The 20,160-nt window shown below is 36.5% G+C and overlaps 2 protein-coding genes across 2 annotated transcripts in view; one reads left to right on the top strand and one right to left on the bottom strand.

The window, feature by feature from the left end:
• Positions 1 to 7,265, bottom strand: part of LOC141296279 (A-kinase anchor protein 6-like) — a 62,527-nt gene extending 55,262 nt beyond the window's left edge. Inside the window, exon 1 of the mRNA XM_073827542.1 lies at positions 7,144 to 7,265. The gene's annotated coding sequence lies outside the window, so the exon portion shown is untranslated. The remainder of the gene's footprint in view (positions 1 to 7,143) is intronic.
• A 4,996-nt stretch (positions 7,266 to 12,261) lies between these two features.
• LOC141296278 (ubiquitin thioesterase zranb1-B-like) overlaps positions 12,262 to 20,160 on the top strand; it is a 12,097-nt gene continuing 4,198 nt past the window's right edge. Inside the window, exons 1-4 of the mRNA XM_073827541.1 lie at positions 12,262 to 12,434; positions 14,824 to 15,757; positions 18,705 to 18,892; positions 18,980 to 19,133. Coding sequence (XP_073683642.1) covers positions 14,935 to 15,757; positions 18,705 to 18,892; positions 18,980 to 19,133 — 1,165 coding nt within the window. The 5' untranslated portion in view covers positions 12,262 to 12,434; positions 14,824 to 14,934. The remainder of the gene's footprint in view (positions 12,435 to 14,823; positions 15,758 to 18,704; positions 18,893 to 18,979; positions 19,134 to 20,160) is intronic.

Genomic DNA, 20,160 nt, shown 5'->3' with positions numbered 1-20,160 from the left:
TGGGCATCGTTTTGATTTGAACGATTCTGATTCCGATTCCGATTCTTCCTTTCGATTTCAGTTCTTTTCGATTCTCAATTCCGATTCTTTGTAGGCTGAGTCAAAACATGTCACAGGCTCATTTGATTTCACAGAGGATAATTTTATTTTGATTCAATATGAGTTTTAGTTTTAGGAGCTGCAGCCCATGTAGGAGAAAATTAGGAATGCCTCTGCACCAGACCAAAAACAGATTTATATATGCAGAACTTGCACCCTGGTCTGGACTCTCTGTGCATGACGAGACAGTGGACCTGCGCAGCACGTCAAACAGGCTACACCCCTTAATTTGTACATCATGCAGGCGTAGGTGTTTCGTTATATTCGTAGTGCATCCTCCCGTGCAAGATATCATTTTGTCACATGTGTTGCATGTAAAAACACAGGAAGAGCGCGCTCTCGCTGAACGCAATTTAGTCCATCGCTCTTTTACTTTGTGGATAGTAATTTTGAGTCGTTTGTTCCGCGGTTGTCCACAGCCTATCGTTAAACATGTCTATCGTATTTGTGGCACGGAAATTTTCGCGCAATCGTGCTGCTTGTATGAGGAGATTTGCAAGATACCAGCTGAAGTGCAGCAAGGACTTTGCAGCTTTGATTATGGACTATAAAAACGCTGATTACCTCGCAAAAACGTGACATCACGCGTCCTGTTCCTGCTCCAGCACGGTTAGCGCTCACACTGCATGCTAACCGCGCCCGAGTCCAACTTTACCGTCCCACCTCTTCCAAGCGGGCCAGGGCCGGCTAAACGAGCCGCGCCCGGGCACGGCTCGGAGCATTCACACTAGTCAAACGAACCGCGCTTTGGGGGTCAAACGCACTTGGGCACGGTTCAAACTGCCTAGTGTGAGTACACCCTTAGTGTGAAATAAAGCCACACTTTTGAGCGCCGCTTACCGTGCTCTATAGCTGCAACTGAACAAGCGCGCGGCAAGCATTTCCAGAAATACGGTGGCCCCAATGGAAACCAAAACTTGCGTGTTTGGAACCGATGATCGGAATCGAAAACAAATTTTATAAACGATTCCATTGGCATCGTTATTTTTTAAACGGTTCCAAGTTGGAACCGGTTCTCGATGCCCAACCCTAGTCTCCTTCCCATCACCCTGATCTTTAGCTCCCTCCACAGATTCTCAATTGGATTTAAGTCAAGACTCTGGCTGGGTCACCGCAAAACTTTAATGTTTTTGTCTGCTAACTATTTCTTCAGCACTTTTGCTGTGTGTTTTGGGTCGTTGTCGTGAAGAAATGTCCACTGGTGCCCAAGGCCAAGTTTCTCTGCAGACTGCCTGATGTTGCTGTTGAGAATTTTGATGTATTGCTCCATTTTCATGGTGCCGTTTACTGTGATTAGTTTTGCTGGTCCACTGGCTGAAAAAACACCCCCAAAACATTAGGTTCCCACCACCATGTTTGACAGTGACGATGGTGTGCTTAGGGTTGAAGACTTCTCCTTTTTTATGCCAAATGAAGACTACATCATTGTGGCCAAACAATTAAATTTTTGTTTCATCTGACCATAAAACAGAAGACCAGAAGTCGTCTTCTTTGTCCAGATGAGCATTTGCAAAGGCCAAGCCAGCTTTTGTGTGCCTTATCTGGAGAAGTGGTGTCCTCCTTGCTCTTCGTCCGTGGAACCCAGCGGTGTGCAGTGTCTGTTGGACTGTCTGCCTTGAGATGTTGCCACCAGCAGAGCCCAGATTCATCAGGATGGCCTTGGTGGTGATTCTTTTTCTACCTCTCTCACTATCCTCCTGGCCAGCACAGGTGTCACTTTTGGCTTCTGACCACGTCCTCTGAGATTTTTCACAGTGCGGAACGTCTTGTATTTTTAAATAATACTTTGCACTGTAGCTACTGGACCTTGAAAACATTTGGATATGGTCTTATAGCCCTTTCCTGACTTGTGAGCAGCCACAATGTGCCGCTGCAGATCCTCAGTGAGCTCCTTTTGAGTTGATTAAAACAGCTGTTCCCAATGAATCAGGGTAATTAGGATGCTTTAGAACAACTTGGACTATTTGGAATGGTATAGAACTTTGGATTTTCCCATAGACTGTGACAGTTTACAAAGGGTATGATTAATTTTGGACATGCCACTTTTTGTTCAAATGTAATAAAAGCTGAGAAATATTTTTTTTCCACAATGATGCCTCTTGTACATCGTCTTATTGTCTTTTGGGAAAGCCTGTGTCATTTCCAGTCAAAAAAAAAAAACTTGCTGGTTGAATAAAAGTAACTTTAAGTCAGAATTTGCCAGAGGTATGAATAATTTCATATATATAAATTATATTATACATAAATATATATACATATATACATAAATATAATGACTCAGGATATTATTAAATTTCACGACCTTGGTCCCTGGTTGACAGCCACAGTTCTAGGGTATTGTGGCTGGTTGCCAAAGTGCTGCTATGCAGTTGCTTAGATGTTTTGGATAGTTGTTAGGTGGCTCTTACTGGCAAAAAAGCCCAGCCATATTTTGCTCTCTAGGCTCAGGTCCCATCTTAAATGCAAGTCTTGACTGTTTTAATCATCCACCATAAAATGTACAAACCTATAACGCTAAAGAAATAGCAAAGCAATTATTTTAAAGTGCACCTATAATTCACCTTTCCACAAGATGTAATATAAGTCTCAGGTGTCCCCAGAATGTGTCTGTGAAATTTCAGCTCAAAATACCCCACAGATCATTTATTACATCATTTTGAAAATGCCTATTTTGAGTGGAAGCACAAATGGCAGAAAACTGTTTTCGTACATGCCTCTTTAAATGCAAATCCCCACCTCCTTTTTCAGAATAGGACTGTGCCTTTACAGCCCATTCCTCAGATACTCTGCTAAAAACATCTGTTTGGTTTTGTTTATCATGTCTATTGCATTGAAATCATGCATGTTAAAGCCATATCAGTTTAAACTTCTGATTTAGGGTTTTCTAATCGCACACATCCGAAGTACACACACAGAAAGCGGCTGTCAGAAGGCATGCGAGTACTAAACTAAACTTCTCTTTCATGTCTTATTGCCCTTAAATTGTCAAATACACACGTTTATGTTAAAAACACACATAAGTTACAGAAGCAGAGTCGGTTTGTCTGTAACGGTCATGGCGTTAGAACTGGTACACCGTTGTCACTTGCAAAAAACAAAATGGCAGATTTTGGGGTGGTAATATTATAATAAGATCCTCTTATAGCACTTATATATGCCACCTTTAAAGCAATATGTGACCCTGGAATAGGGATGCGTGGTATACCGGTAGTGGAAAAATAGGTGCACTCGTCATATTAATCTATAACTGTTCCTACATAACTTGTAACAAAAAAAACAGTGGTATCTATTTAGGAGTCTTAGACCTTTACAATGATATTTAGTTTGTCATGATTATAATAGGATCTAATTGTAATATAGTGAAGTAAACTTAGGCGTCCCTCTGAGGAGAAGGGTGAGAGTTAAAAGGTTAATATCCTAATGATTTTTGGCATAAAAGAAAAATCTATAATTTTGACCCATACAATGTATTGTTGGCTATTGCTACAAATGTACCCGTGCTACTTATGACTGGTTTTGTGGTCCAGGGTCACATATTACGGATATAGGACTTGTTTTTTAAGCCAAAAGCAACCGTTTCAATGACATTTTAAAATGTCTTAATGATGGATTGTTTATTACATACACACAGTTTTTCCCTTCGCAAGATGTTAATTGATGGACTGGAGTGGTGCGAATTACTTGTGGATTATTGTGATGTATTTATCAGCTGATTGGACTCTCATTCTGACGGCATCTATTCACTGAACAGAGTACATTTTCAGCAAATTTGCATTTTAGGTGAACTATTCTTTTAAACACACATTCGAGTCAAATACAACCTTGCTAATATCACAGCATTGTTGCAAAGTGCTTTATATTGGAAACATTATTGCCAAATCACTGATTTGAATTCAATACAGTTTTCTGCTACTGTTTGTTATTACTGAAGCATTTAACAACACCGAAGGTGACAAATTTAACACAAGCATTTCTTTAAAACATTATTACATATATTTTAAAGCTCACAGAGTGTAATTACCCGAGCGGCTGCTGCCACACCCTGGGTGGTGATGTTAGATGGCAGCTGCTCTCATTATGTTTGAATGATGACAGAAGTGTGCAGACATGATACAGAGACAGACTGACTGCACATTGTGTTCAGATAGGAAATTACCAAGCTAGAAAAAGCCAACAATATATCATTATTTACTACAGCTCACATCAGGCTTAAATTGTGTTTGGATTCGGCACTTAAAAAGCCTATTTTACACTTTACAACAACAAGGCCATTTAAAGACACAGAAATCTGCCATGAAAGCATGCTACCCTGCATAGGTTTGCTAAACCTAAACTATACAACCTTTTCAGCATGCTTATTTGTGCTAATTTCAGTCTGGCCTTAGCTGTGCCCTCAGCTCTCAAGATCACAGATTTCACTCCAACACTAGTATTCTGGGTCATCATGGTCCCCGTCATAAGCTTAGAGAGCATTTTTGTGTTCAGAGCTTGCAGTGCAACAAAGGCATCAGCTACACAGAATATTCTGGGTCTGTATAACAGGGGTCAATGCTGTGCAAAAAGAGAGGTCTGTTCAGCACCCAACCCCTGCCTTCCACACTCAAAAACAGACGCAGATAAGCGTCAAACCCTGCTTAAGCACAAACCCTCATCACCATAATAAAACCAGGATCTCGTGGGAGAGGGAGGGGTGGATCACAGAGGAATCGCTTCCCAAAACCCAACTGCAACACAACTGAAATACACAGTTACCCTAGGAGATTTTGAGAAACTTCTAGACACAAACAAGCACACCATAAGAACGAAAATAAAATGATAGAAATGTCAATACTTCAACGAACTCAAATCTAATAGATTTTATGCATTTATTATATGAATTCTTCCCTTTCGGTTTTTTACTCACTTAAATGTAATGCATTAGTACATAAACTGGGAGGTATATTTTGTATATATATATATATATATATATATATATATATATATATATATATATATATATATAATATATATATATATAATTAGTATAATAAAGTCAAAATTATCGATGTTCAGACAGTCAAGATATTTTGTAAATTTCCTACCATAAGTATATAAAAACTTAATTTTTAATTAGTAATATGCATTGCTAAGAACTTTATTTGGACAACTTTAAAGGCGATTTTCTCAATATTTAATTTTTTTTTGCACCCTCAGATTTCAGATTTTCAAATAGATGTATCTCAGCCAAATATTGTCCTATACAGTACGTAAACTGGGAATATAGTATATTGTATTATTTATTATATCAAGACAGGTAAATAATTGGCTTCTCATTTCAATTAGATCATATCTAATTCAGGGGTATTAGAAATGCCTAAACTAGCAATAAGCTAAATTATTCTCATTAAATATTCCCCATTTTAGTCAATTTGGTTATTGTTTCACTGGGGTAAAATAATTTATAAATACAGATTTTTGCAAATAATTATTGAAATAAATATATTTATCTCTCTCTCTCTCTCTTTATCTATCGATATAGATATATAGATTATACATAATACAATGAGAAACAATGCATTCTGTATATTAGTGTTACTGACATTCATTACTATTTTAAATGTTTTTTATATAAATGTTAAAATGTTTTTATATTTTTAGTTGTACCTTTAATTTCAGTGTTAATGTTTTTTGTTTATTTGTTTGTTTTTGCTGTGTGTTTTAATTTTGAATATATTTTATTTGAATATAGTTTTTATTAATTTTTAATTAATAATAATAATTAATAATAAATTTAGTTTTAGTTTTAAATAGTTAACTTTGGCAACTAGCTAAAATAAAATGTTTTAATATTTTGTTTTCATTATTACTACATTTTTTATGAGTTTAGTTTTAGTTAGAAGTCCACACTAAAAACCTGATATTTAAAAAAAATAATAATAATACAATTAAATTTAAACGTGAAACTAAGACCTGGAAACAGACGGTTTTAGATTATTAAAATATTGTGGCATATTAATAGTACAATAATATATATTATACCAAAAAAGATACCTATTGAAAAAAACATGAAATCATCCTAGATAACATGGTCATCAGACTCCACACCAGCTACAATGCTGATGTCATCAAAGCTAAAAGATATTTCTTTCCAAATACCACAAAATTAACATTTCTTTTTTTATACAATATACTGAAATTGTGGTATTACATTAAAAGACATATTAATTTTACTATATAGTGGTGTCCCCCAAATTGTATGAATTGTATGTACATATATTCTTATGTATATTGTTATCTAATGAATACTTGATATGCTACAGCATGTTTACTGTGCCATTTAAAGTCAAATTCCCCTTTCCACCAAGTTGGCCAACAATGCTAATTCTAAGCCTGTGGTGCAACACCACACCTTAGGATGCACACATGCGGCCTTATCGAGAAGAAAGCAAACCCTTTCTAAAATCTCAGAGCAACTGTCATGCAACACCACCCGTCCAGGGTGTGTTTGGGCCCAAGGTGACGAGGCAGCGTCTAAAGGATAGAGAACCATGACCAAGCAATGACACAGGCGTGTCCGCCGGACCACATGCACCGCTTAAACCCTACGCCCCTCCGTTCTGCAGCATCATAAAGACGGACATGCACCAGAGAAGCTATACACCTAGAAACGTGCTAAACACAAACAAACACACAGGGCTATTGAATTAAAAACACAGGGCCACGCTTTAGCGTGAGGAGGGTTGAGAATAAACACTGACACGCTCACATTCCCAACCGTACAGACAGAAATAGCAATAGTGCAAAAGAAAACAACCCCCCTCCAGGCTCTAAAAGGCTGCGATGTATGTTTGGCCCCCCTTGTGGATAGCATTTGTGCATGCGTCAGGTCCTTCCTATGCAGGCCACTTCAACAATGCTGTCTCTCTGTACAATTTGCCTGTAGATGGAGTAAAACCTCTTGCTAATATCACATCTCATCCATGTACCAATGGTCCCCTGCTTTTAATAAAACAAATAAGAAATCTGGCAGCCCATAGCAGGAGAAGACAGAAGCCGGGTACTCACCATAACACTACCTACTCCATTTTTCCATCCAGTGCGGTGTGTGAGGGAGGTGCCTGCTATACGATCCACTGCAGGGCTGCCTGCCTTGAGCAGCCCTCGCTGGACGGATGCTGATGATGTAGCGCCTTTCAGGAGAGCAGCCCAGTTACCTTGGAAACTGAGGAGTGATGGAGTGGCCGCGCTGTGCTGCCATTGGCTGGAGAGGGGTGGTGCTCCCACTTTGGGGCCCCCGGTGGGAGTGGCTACAGATGAGAGAGGAAGCAGAACTGTGAAAGCAGATGCACTACATCCGAGAGAGGCGTCCTTTTGCAGGAACATACACAGATTTTGTATATTGTAGCTTTAAATGTCCTTTATTTCCTTGAAAATATTACAATCTCACTTATTTTCTCTGATCCCTTTCAAAATAGACTTTTTTCTGTCCTTACAAAAATTGCTGTGGCAGAATCCAGGTTTAGAGGGATAATATCAGATGATAATATTCAATATTTAAACAGTTAAAGGCACATGGAACAGCACTTTACACAATAAATATGAAAATAATAGTTAATATTGCTGTTTTATTAATTGTTGTTTTATATTATTGTTTTACACTACCAGTCAATTTTTTTTAAAGAAGTCTCTTCTGCTCACCAAGCCTGCATTTATTTTATTCAAAGCCCTGCAAAAAAACTTTGAAATTTTTTTGAAATATTTTTACTAAATATAAAATAACTGTTTTCTATTTGAATATATTTTAAAATGTAATTTATTCATTTGATCAAAGCTGAATTTTTAGCATCATTACTCCAGTATTCAGTGTCACATGATCCTTCAGAAATCATTGAAATATTCTGATACGCTCCTCAAAAATTATTTATTATTATTATTATTATGTTGAAAACAGCTGAGTAGAGTTTTTTTCTGTTTCTTTGATGAATAGAAAGTCTAGAAGAACCGAATTCATCTAAATGAGGAATATTTTGTAACATTACAAATTGCTTTATCATCAATTTTGATCGATTTAAAGCATCCTTGCTAAATAAAAGTATTAATTTCTATACTTTATTTCACAAAAATATATATATACACTGTATATATGCTGACTCTAAGTTTTTGATTGGTATATGTTACAAAGGTAATGTTACAAAAGCTTTTCATTTCAGATAAATGCTTATCTTTAGATCTTAATCAAAGAATCCTCGGGGAGAAAGTTTGTTTTAAAAATCTGTTTTAAACATTGACAATAATAATCAAAAAAAATAAATATTGAACAGCAAATCAGCATATTGAATGATTTCTGAAGGATCATGTGACACTGAAGCCTGGAGCAATGATGCTGAAAATTTGGCTTTGATCACAGAAATAAATTACATTTTTAAATATATATTTAAATAGAAAACCGTTATTTTAAATAGTAAAAATGCTGTAATGTGGATCAAATAAATGCAGGCTTGGTAAGCGGAACAGACTTCTTTGAAAAACATTAAAAATCTTTAGACTTTTGACTGGTGGTGTATGTAAAATAAATATCAAGTTTATGCGTAATATTTGTAACATTTCAACACTAAATCAAATAATTAGGCCTAACCAAATTATTACAGTAACATACATAGTATCTATTGCCATTAACCATTGCGTTACAATTGTTATTATTATTATTACTATTAAGGGAAAGTGGGGTGATTTGTGCCGGGGGGGGGGGGGGGGGTGTAGTTCCACCCCTTGTTTCTAGAAAATCATAGAAGAAATTGGTCATGTGACCACATACTTTTGAGGAGCCACATATACCCCAAAGAAGAGAGACACATGGCATGAGGGCTAAGCACATTTTAGCTCAAAAAAAATGTTTTTTGCCTTTTAAAGTAAAATTTATATGATCAAGGTGTTTTGATTGTTGCGTTTGAACAATTATAGACACGTTTGAAAATATTTCACACGTTTTAGTGCTTTAGTAGGCTACACAGTGAGTCTATACACTTAGCATAATGTTAGCTCTAAACTGCGGGATCATGCTAGTCTTTCAAAATTGTCGGTCTGGGGTAATTTGTGCCAAAGGGATGTTAAGTAGTAGTCCGGATCTATACCAGGGCTGACCAACCCTGTTCCTGGAGATCTACCTACCTGCAGACTTTAGCTCCAGTCCTGCTCCAACACAGCTGTCTGTAATTATCACATGCTACCTAAGAGATTAATTAGCTGGTTCAGGTGTGTTTGATTTGGGTAGGAGCTGAACTTTGTAGGATGGTAGATCTCCAGGAACATGGTTGGGCATCCCTGACAGGGGATAATCTGTAGGAAAAGATGAGCATGCCTCATCAGTGTTTGATTTATCTGCCGTTTGTCAGTTTTTTTTAAGTGGGCTAAGTCACAATGGGATGTTCAGAAATGTTCATAAGAAAGTAACTTCTTTCCTTTATGTTACATAATTGACAGACAGCGTTTTGTTGACAGACAACAAAAGACAGCGTTCTAATTATTCACAAATATCATATATTGTGTATTTGAGTTTTTTTGTGTTTTCCGAAAAAGTAGAAAATATGACATGCCAATAGTTTAATAGGGTAATGATATCTAAATAAACCTTAAATGAGCAATTTTGTATTGAATTTGTATTGATTTTATATAGCATTACAGTTCATGACATTAAAATGTTCTTTTTAACTTAAATAATCACTGGCACAATTTACCCCAATGTATTCTCCCCAAAGGCACAATTTACCCCGCACCAGGGGCAAGTTGTGCCACGAGACCACTTTTTTCTGAAAGCTATAATTCTGAATCAGTTTATTTCAGAACCGAAGTTATTGTTCTCAGGGATGCACCACATCCTGAAATATATGTACATACTTAAATTGGAGGGATTACTGTCATGGCTTCACTATAAAGTCACTTTGAGTAAAAACTGGCACAACTCACCCCACTTTCCCCTAGTCACTTTGTTTTTGCATCATTAGACACCAAATCCTCGGTAAACACAGCATTGATGATGGCAGGTGCAGCCTTAATTTATTCGATTATAACTGGCTCATTTACAGGTAATTTCGTGTTACAACTCATTTAAAGTTTATTTCGATTCAGACATGACCAACTGAGAGGATGTCTGAGGGGAAAAACTGCTAACTTCGTAAATAATCCAACCATCGTCGCCACATTAAACACCTCAAGCACCTGTTAAATACAAACTTCATAGGCGAGCTTTATCGCGCTGACTCTGTAATCAGCCGATCAGAGCGACTTTGAGGCATTACCTGTTCTCACGTGACTTTTCGTCGGCATTTTAGATGTTTGCAATCAAGACATGATGCTTTAGAACGTAATGTGAACGCAATGTAAAAAATGATAGTGCAACGGTAGACGATAACCACTGAGAAAGTCTTTTAGTCTAGCTTTGCCGTCAAATATCGTTCACGGTCGAGTTTAAATATTGTGCCGCCAGAGGTTTGGCTACTTTGACGCCATTGGCTGCGTGAACCCGACCCGAGGTGTCGTGTGACGATGCAAAAGATATTTGAAAGTGGAAGATTATCAGTAAATAACGACAACGTTTAAAAAGTAAATCATTACATTGAGAAAAAAATGGTTTCGATGCAAAATAACAATACATTTATGTGTAAAAAAAAAAAAAACAATTATACAACGATTTTTGTTTATATAATATATGTGTGTGTACTGTGTATATTTATTATGTATATATAAATACACACACATGCATGGATATATTTTAAAAAATGTTTATATAGGCTATTAAATTTATTTATATTTAATATTAATTATATCAATAAAAAAAAAAATATATATATATATATATATATATATATATATATATATATATATATATATATATATATACGTATGTATATTTATTATCTATATATAAATACACACACATATGGTATATATATATATATATATATATATATATATATATACCATATGTGTGTGTATTTATATATAGATAATAAATATACATACGTATATCAGTATGTAAACAAACACTTTAATTTTGGATGCGATTAACTGCGATTAATTTTTGCAAAAGTATTTTATAATAAATAAGTAAAATATAATTTTATTTTTGAGTAAAATGTGCAGAATACAAAATTCTTTACAGAAAAAAAAAACTATTGAAATGTCTCATCAAACATTATTGTTGTATTAGTTTATTGAAACCACTGGATGGCGACAAAGTTGCGCATTACTGCTGATACAACCAAAGAACTTATACTGACACAACTATGTAACATATAACATTTATTCGTCTGTCCTGCAAATCGATAGATAATCAGCTGACAAAAGGGTGTAGTTTCACTGATCATACCTAACCCTAAATTATAAGAGACTGAGTGTTTACTAAAGAAATGTTATGGGACAAAAGTATTCAGAAGATATTAAATATTTAAATATAATTAATATTAATATAATAATAATTTAATATCTTAAAATTCTAATGCAAACAGTCTTCACTACATAAAACAAACACATTAATTGATAAAAGCGTCTAAAAAATAAATTGGTAAATGGAACTAACTGTTCAGCTAAAACCACCCACTAGACCTTTCATTTATTGTCTCGACATAAAAGAGCCCCACTCAGCCCTGGAGCTACATTGTCAACTCTTTTATTTTTGTTTTCATTGAAAACCTGCCCTTATGTCACTGCAGATGATGCTGCGGTAGATCTTTCTGAAACGATGACATCATCCCCCTGGCCTTGGCAGTGGAGCCGAACACACGAAACACACTCCATTTTGGCTCCACTCCAGATTGCAACCTAATATTCCATCGCAGATATTCTGAGAGCCAACATGGCGGACCGAGAGCTACGGTTTCCAGATTGTTATTGCTTATGAAGGAAGTATGCCGTGAAGCCCTTTAACGAAAGAAATGCGCCCTCATTGGTTTCCACGGTGTTTACGGAGCGAGAGCCAATCATATGTGCCCGCTGATCCAGGTGATATCCCTCCTACCAGTATCTCCGGAGTAGGTTTATTTTGGTTTACCCCCCGCTCCTGTGCCGCCGCCATTAAAGCCAGTCACATCGGCAACAGAAATGGGAATTCCGGTGTTTAAAACACACTAAAACACGCTTTGATCCGAAGACCGCGGTGGTGCTTGGGGTTTCAGAGGAAGAGGGAGAAATAACATGGGTGTTCGGCCGCAGAATCCCTCGGCTGTCGCGGTAGATTGTCGGTGCTGAGCTGGATTTGGACCCGATCGGATTGGGTTTCGGTAGGACAGACGTTCGGTTTGCAGAAGGGCGAACTCGGGAACGGTAGTGTTTGCAAACTCAAGTGTGGAGGGCAAAGACAGGTAAGGGCCTTCATATTTCTGTGTTGGAAAAACAAATCACTGTAACAGTATATGCAACAGGGCAAATAATTGCACCTTATTTTTTAGTTTCATAAAATCCTCACGTATATATATTATAAATATTTATTTATGTTTTTAACTTATATTTTTTTTATTTTAAGGAAGTGAAAATGACAATACACAGTGTACGGTCTAAGCTGAACTAGCTGTATGTGTTTATTTACAGTGCAGATACAAACACCGGAGCTCTTTTATGGTGTTGTTGTAGTTCGGGTAAAATCGACACCTTGGTGTGGAATTCCGAAGCGAGCCGAAAGTGTTTACAATGTATCAGCGCAGAGTTTGTGCTGGATACATTTGAGCTGTATACATTCAAACTTTATACATTGTAGCGGCGGAAATGCTTCTTGCATTCCATTTCCAGCCGTTATAGAAAAACTCCTCTCACCGTTATAGCAAGGTTTCCAGTCTTTTAAGAAGAGGTATGTGTCAACCTACTGAGATAACGAAACGGCATTTTTGCGGTGTCAGGGGCGCGTTCAGCAGTTTGACAGCTGGCTATCCAAGCTGACAGACTGTAACCCTTCAAAACAACTTTCATAAGACAAAACCTATATTTATAAATGTTTCATGTTTTTGAAATGTGAGGTATAAAAAGGATAGGATCAGATGGCAATACCATGGTACTGCGTGATTATCATATATGTACCAAAGGCTATGATACTTCAAAGTACAAGACATATGATGGTTTATTTTTGATTACTTTTAAAATTTGTCTTGTTTGTTTTATTCCATATATTACCAACCATAGTATTCTTTGACATACTTGACAAATGTCATGTAAAATCCGTCGTATAGCATATGTGAATCATTCAGTACCACACTATTACCATCTTTATAACATCACTGTACCATGTTACCGCCATAGTCAGGGAAATCTAGGCCATCGTGACAAAATCGTCTCTTTTTTTAAACAAATGTTAATAACCAAAATCTAGTCCAATAACCAAATGAGAGTGTAGGAATGTAGGTCAAAGGATGTGACCGTTTGCCCCAGTGAGCTGGATTCATCTCTGTCGTTGCCCACCTGTTTGGACTGTCAGGAATAATCCTGAACCATTTCTGGTTTAAAAAGCCTTAAATAAATGTATTTACTTTTTTATTACAGCAGCAAAGATCAAAGTCATTCCCAAAGAAAAGACAAAATGTGTCTGTTACTGTATAAAGACAGCACAGAATCGCTTATGCTATCAAGACTCATAAAGTCATTATGTTTTATGGTGATTTCAATGCTATGTTTATTTTTGTCAACCCTCTGCATCCATTAACCTGTGGTATCGGATGGTAATGCAATGGTATTTTTATATTTACCACAGTACTTAAGTGATCACAATATTTATATACTATATTTACCTGGTACTTTAGATTGCATTAAAATCTAAGTGACTACACTGAAAATCTGGAATCTGGCATTTCGACAATTATACCAAAGAAAATGGCAAATGTAAAAAACAGCCTGCACTACTTCTAGGTCACTAATCAAATGTAAGCAAATTTGTGACATCGACCATGTAACTCCTTTGTACAAAAGGTCCATTGAAGCACAAGATGCTCTTGGAACATTCTCAAACCTTTCTGCATTACGTGATCATCGGGTTTTTCCTCAATTTGTGGATTAAGTCAAATTGTAGCAAAAGGGGACAAGCCAAATAGTATGTAAAATTAAATTCAATAAAAGTTTTGAAATAAATTCAAGTTTGAGGTCAGTATGGCTAAAGTAAAAAGATTAATATTGTGAAATATTTTTACAATTTAAAATGACTGTTTTCTATTTTAATATCTTTTAAAATGTAATTTATTCCTGACGCAAGCTGAATTTTCAGCATCATTACTCTTCAGTGTAATTATTCTAATATGTTGATTTGCTGCTGAAATTTTTTTCTAGTAAAGAGCATTATATAGGAACAGATTACAAATGTTAATTTAATACATTCTTGCTGATTAAAAGTGTTTAATTTCGGGGGGGTTTAACAGTAGTGTATCTATAAAATTTTTAATTGCCATTATAATGATTATATATATATTATATGTCAATATATTGTGTCAATTTAATGCAATTAATAAATTATAAATAAAAAAATATTTAAAAAAAAAAGTTTTTTTAACAGTAAGATTTTTTTAAAAGTTTTTTTAAAAAGTAAAATATTTCAACATTTTACTGTTTTTGCTGTACTTTAGATCAAATAAATACAGGCTTGGTAAACAGGAAGAGACTTTAAAAAAAAAAAAAACCATTAAAAATTTTACTGTGCATCATTACTTATTATTGTCAATCAGTATAGTTCTATCCCTAACTAAACTAAACTTTGCCTGTCTGTGACTATTGCAGGAGAAACTGGAGGCGCTGTGACCGTGAGCGAGCAAAAGCAGGTGAAAAACGGAGGACTGGCGGGAGGGAGGGAGGGGGGGCGATCAGCTGCGGTGACCGGCGTGAGCGAGGATGACAGATTTTGGCTTGAAGTGGAGCTGCGAGTACTGCACCTACGAGAACTGGCCGTCCGCCATCAAATGCACCATGTGTCGGGCCCAAAGGCACAACGCGCCCATCATCACAGAGGAACCCTTCAAGAGCAGCTCCAGCCTGGACCCGCAGCTCTGCACCACCCAGCTCATCTGCCCCGACTCCAGCGCCCGACCTCGAGTCCGGATCGCCGATGAGCTGCCCGAGACCAGCAGCAAATGGTCCTGCCACATGTGCACCTATCTGAACTGGCCCCGCGCGATTCGCTGCACGCAGTGCCTCAGTCAGAGGCACCAGGGCTCCCAACACGCCCCGCTCAGTCCGTCTGAAGCCCCACAGACGTCGGATTCGGGGTCCAGACCTACTCCGGTCACCGCGGATCCGTGCGAGGAGTACAACGACCGAAATCGGCTCAACATGCACGCGCAACGTTGGCCGTGCTCGGCTTGCACCTATGAGAACTGGCCAAAGAGTTTGAGGTGTGTGGTTTGCGACCACCCTAAACCCAGCAGCTCGCCCGAGGCGCCTCAGCAGGATTCGGAAGCGGAGAGCGCCACGTCTCCATCGATAGTGAACGAGCAGGAGCGGGATAACCTAAGGACAGCGGGGGGAGGTGGGGTGAGCAGGGGCAGGCAGAGGAAACTCTCTCCCCCTACGTGTAAAGGGCAGGCGGAGGTGAAGATCGAGCTGGCGTCGGGAGCGGTGGGCAGCGATAATGAGCAGGAGGCGGACTTTAAAAAACTCAAACAGATCCGGAACAGGATGAGGAGAAGCGACTGGCTCTTCCTGAACGCCTGCGCTGGTGAGAAATGAACCCCATTAGTGCCAGATACAGTTTCCCCAAAACGTATTTGGACACTTAAAGCGCATTTTGAAAGTATCATTGCATTAGATTGAGTGTCTGTGTCTGCACTCAAGATGCTGCAGGAGCTTTTCTCCTCACTAACTCCACATCATTTTTGCTTAGTGTCTTTCAGTCAGCTGGTGTGTTGGTGATTTTTAGTGGATGCATTAAGTTAGTAGCAGAGTGCAGTTCATCACTTTAATTAAGAACTAAGAGTGGGCAATATGACCAAAATCTTATATCACGATATGAGTCATTTTATTGAATCGATCACGATATAATTATTTGTGCTTTAAATAAGGTCTTTATGTACGACGGCGTTTTAGTGCCATGTTAAAAAATAAAATAAAGGGATTAAAGTCTAAATATTTTGAGAATAAGGCCGAAATGTTTCAGAGAATAATGTCTAAATGTTTAGAAATGTTTCGAGAATAAAATCAAAATTACGAGAATTAAATCATAGCAATTAAAGTTATAATATTTTGAGGGTATAGCCTGAGCATGCAAATTGCCCGGATTGGGAGCACTGGGAGAAGTTGACAGGCCATCGAAAAAGTTGAGAGTTTAAGTTTCGACTTTTTCGATGGCCTGACAGATTAAGGTCGAAACGTTTCGAGTATTAAAACGTAGCAATTAAAGTTATAATATATTGAGAGCATAGCCTGCACATGCAAATGGCCCAGATTGGGAAATATTACGACTTTAATCTCATAATCTTCTCTTTTTTTTTTTTTTTTTTTTTTTTTTTAACGTGGCACTAAAACGCTGACGTATTTACGATATCAAAAATTTTGATACCCTAGGAATTTCATTTTTTTTTTTGTCACCAGTGTCAATATAAAACTAAACTAATACTAGACTAAATAAAAAAAGAAACTCAAGCTATCTTGTTAAACAAGTAAACAGTCAGAGATTAAATAAGAATAAGAAACTAACTGCAAGCAATAGGATGAAAAATTACAGTAGAACAAATAAATAAGAAATGCTACATACATTGTATAAAGTAATCAAATGTATAACTATGTAAATTCAGCATAAATATTTCTTCTTATTAAAATTACAAAAGTCATTTAGTCAAGAGCAGTGAGAGATTTCTCTTTTTGATTAACATAAATGGGACTGCTGTCACTTTAAGAGTTGCCTGTATCCAATATAATGTTACACATGTATTTCTTTCTCAGCTGTTTGCTTTCACTTAATCATTTAAACCTAAATTATTGTGTTTAAGAGAATACTTGCAAAGATGGGCATTTTGACACATACGAGTGTGTATTTAAGCACTCAAGGCCAATAAAGCGGCAAAAATAATAAGCCTCTCAGACAGGGTGCGCATATAGCGAAATGAGTTCTTATCCGCTGCTGATTGCATTTTAAAGGCCTAAAATCACTGGAATGTTTAAAAACGTGTACAAAAGTTATGTATTCGTGACCTGCGATAGAGACAATAGTAAAACATCTCTACCAGTTGTCAAATTTCTACCGGTTAATCGTGTCTACCAGTATATCACCCACCCCTACCAAGAACATGTTTAGATACTTTTAAATTGTCACTATATATGTTAAACCCAACAAACATCTTTATGTGAAATGTTTTTGCTCCATACACTACCGTTCAAAAGTTTGGGGTTCGGTATGTTGTTTTTATTGCACAACAACGCTGCATTTATTTGATCAAAAATACAGTAAAAACTGTAATATCGTGAAATATTATTACTTTTAGGATAACTTTTATATTTAAATATATTTTAAAATTTAATTTATTTCTGTGATGCAAACCTGAATTTTCTGCATCATTACTCCAGTCTTCAGTGTCACATGATCCTTCAGAAATCATTCTGATATGCTGATTTGTTGACTTCTTCTTATTATTATTTTCAGTGTTAAAAATGTTGTGCTGCTTAATCATTTTATGGAAAAACATAATACCTTTTGTTCAGGATTCTTTGATGAATAGAAAGTTCAAAAGAAGAGCATTTTTAATGCATTTACTTTCGCTTTTGATAAATTAAACATGACCTTGCTGAATAAAAGTATTAATTTCTTTCAAAAAGAAATGATTGAACGGTAGTGCACATATACCTAAATTGATATAAAAATGAACATCATCCAGTGCATTGACATTATGGTAACACTTTACAACAAGATCTGATCTTAATGCATTAATGTAAACAGATACAATTTTTGAAAATAGCGAAAGTAACATTATCTAAGATTAATTGATGCTTTAGGTTTACAATACGGTGTCATTTGTTAACATTAGTTAATGTATTAATTAACATGAACGAACAATGAACAATACATTTGTTACACTATTTATTAATCTGTGTTAATGTTCGTTATTCAAAATACAGTTGTTCATTGTTTGTTCATGTTAGTTCACAGAACATTAATGTTAACAAACACAACTTGTGGTTGTTGTTTTTTAAAATAATGCATTAGTAAATGCTGAAATTAAAAAGTTACTATTATGGTTAACCTTATTAAAAAGTGTTACAGAAATTATGAAGTGTGACTTCTGTACAATATCTACTCTCTTTGGCTCACTATTTGATCGGCATGTTTTACTGTGATGTGAAGCTGAAACCCAAAGCTGAATCTTTTGATATCAGCTGGTATCAAACCTTTATTTTCATCACTAAGCCTGTGGGAGATGGTTTGCATGCACATGGTTTGATGCCAACTGACAGATTTTGTCTCTTGGGCTCTGCTACTAGGGAACACTTCTGTTATCTATCTGCGTTCCTGTATGAAATCATTGATCTCTAAAACAGCGTCACTTTCTTCTGGGAAATACCTATAGCTCCTATAGGTCTGATGAGAATTGAATCTAAAATTTATACTGTAACTTCAAAGAGTTGTGAAAGAGGAAGTCAGCCCACTCACATGTAATGCATGCTTTTATCAGGTGTAGTGGAGGGGGATCTGGCTGCCGTGGAGGCGTACAAGTCATCCAGCGGTGACATAGCACGTCAGCTGACCGCAGATGAGGTGCGGATTCTCAATCGTCCGTCTGCGTTTGATGCTGGATTTACTCTGGTGCATCTGGCCATCCGCTTCCAAAGACAGGACATGCTTGCAGTGCTGCTTACGGAGGTCAGAGTTTCTACATGCATAAATGAACAGAATTTGTATTACAATGTGATATTGTAAAATTATTATATATTTGTGAATGTATTTCAGGTGTCTCAGCAGACGGCAAAGTGTATACCGGCTCTGGTGTGTCCTGAGTTAACAGAACAGATCCGCAGAGAGGTGGCAGCAGCACTTCACAGACGTAAAGGAGAGTTTCCCTGTTACTTCTTCACTGATCTCGTCACCTTCACATTGCCAGCAGGTGATCACTCACAATTTCTAAAGAGAAAAAAAATTCCCTTTTTACTTCGGGATCTCATGCATTTAGACCACAAGAGTCACAAAGAGCTATTGCAAGTGAGATAATTGTCTGTGGTATTTTAACCAGGGTTATTACATTTAATGTCAAAAGTTTACACCCCCTTTCAGAATCTGTAAAATTGTTAATTATTTTACCAAAATAAGAGGAATCTTGCAAAATGCATGTTATTGTTTATTTAGTACTGACCTGAATAAGATACTTTACATCTAAGATGTTTACATATAGTCCACAAGAGAAAATAATTTTGTTAAAAAAAATTATAAAAAATGACCCCATTCAGAAGTTTACATCCCCTTGATTCCTAATACTGTGTTACCTGAATGATCCACAGCAGTGTTTTTTGTTTAGTTATAGTTGTTCATGAGTCTCTTGCCCGCTGTTCTTCAGAAAAAAATTTTCAGGTCCCACAGATTCTTTGGTTTCCAGCATTTTTGTGTATTTGAACACTTTCCAACAATGACTGTATGATTTTTCCACACTGAGGACAACTGAGGGATTCATATTTAACTATTACAGAAGGTTCAAATGTTCACTGATGCTCCAGAAGGAAAAACCGGGGAACAGCCAGGGGTGAAAACTTATGAATTTGAAGATCAGGGTAAATTTAACTTATTTTGTCTTCCAGGAAACATGTAAGTATCTTCTGTAGCCTCTGAAGGGCAGTACTAAATGGAAAAAAATATATATTTAAGCAAAATAAGAAATTTGTACACATTGTGTTCAAAAGTTTTCACCCCCAGCTCTTAATGCATTGTTTTTTCCTTTTAAATCATCAGTGAAAAAAAAAGAATTTGTGGGACCTGAAGTATTTTTCTGAAGAACAGCGGGCAGTTAAACTGTTCAGGACAAACAAGGGACTCATGAACAACTATATAATAAATATTTTATATATATATAATTGTATAAATATTTTGAATTAGTTTAGAATTATATTTATTTATGTTTTAATTTTAATTTAGTTTAAAGA

Source organism: Garra rufa, chromosome 21, assembly GCF_049309525.1.
Source record: "Garra rufa chromosome 21, GarRuf1.0, whole genome shotgun sequence".
In the NCBI taxonomy this organism is placed as follows: domain Eukaryota; kingdom Metazoa; phylum Chordata; class Actinopteri; order Cypriniformes; family Cyprinidae; genus Garra; species Garra rufa.
Note: the sequence above shows the minus strand (reverse complement) of the source record. Positions and strands in the feature narration are given on the sequence as shown.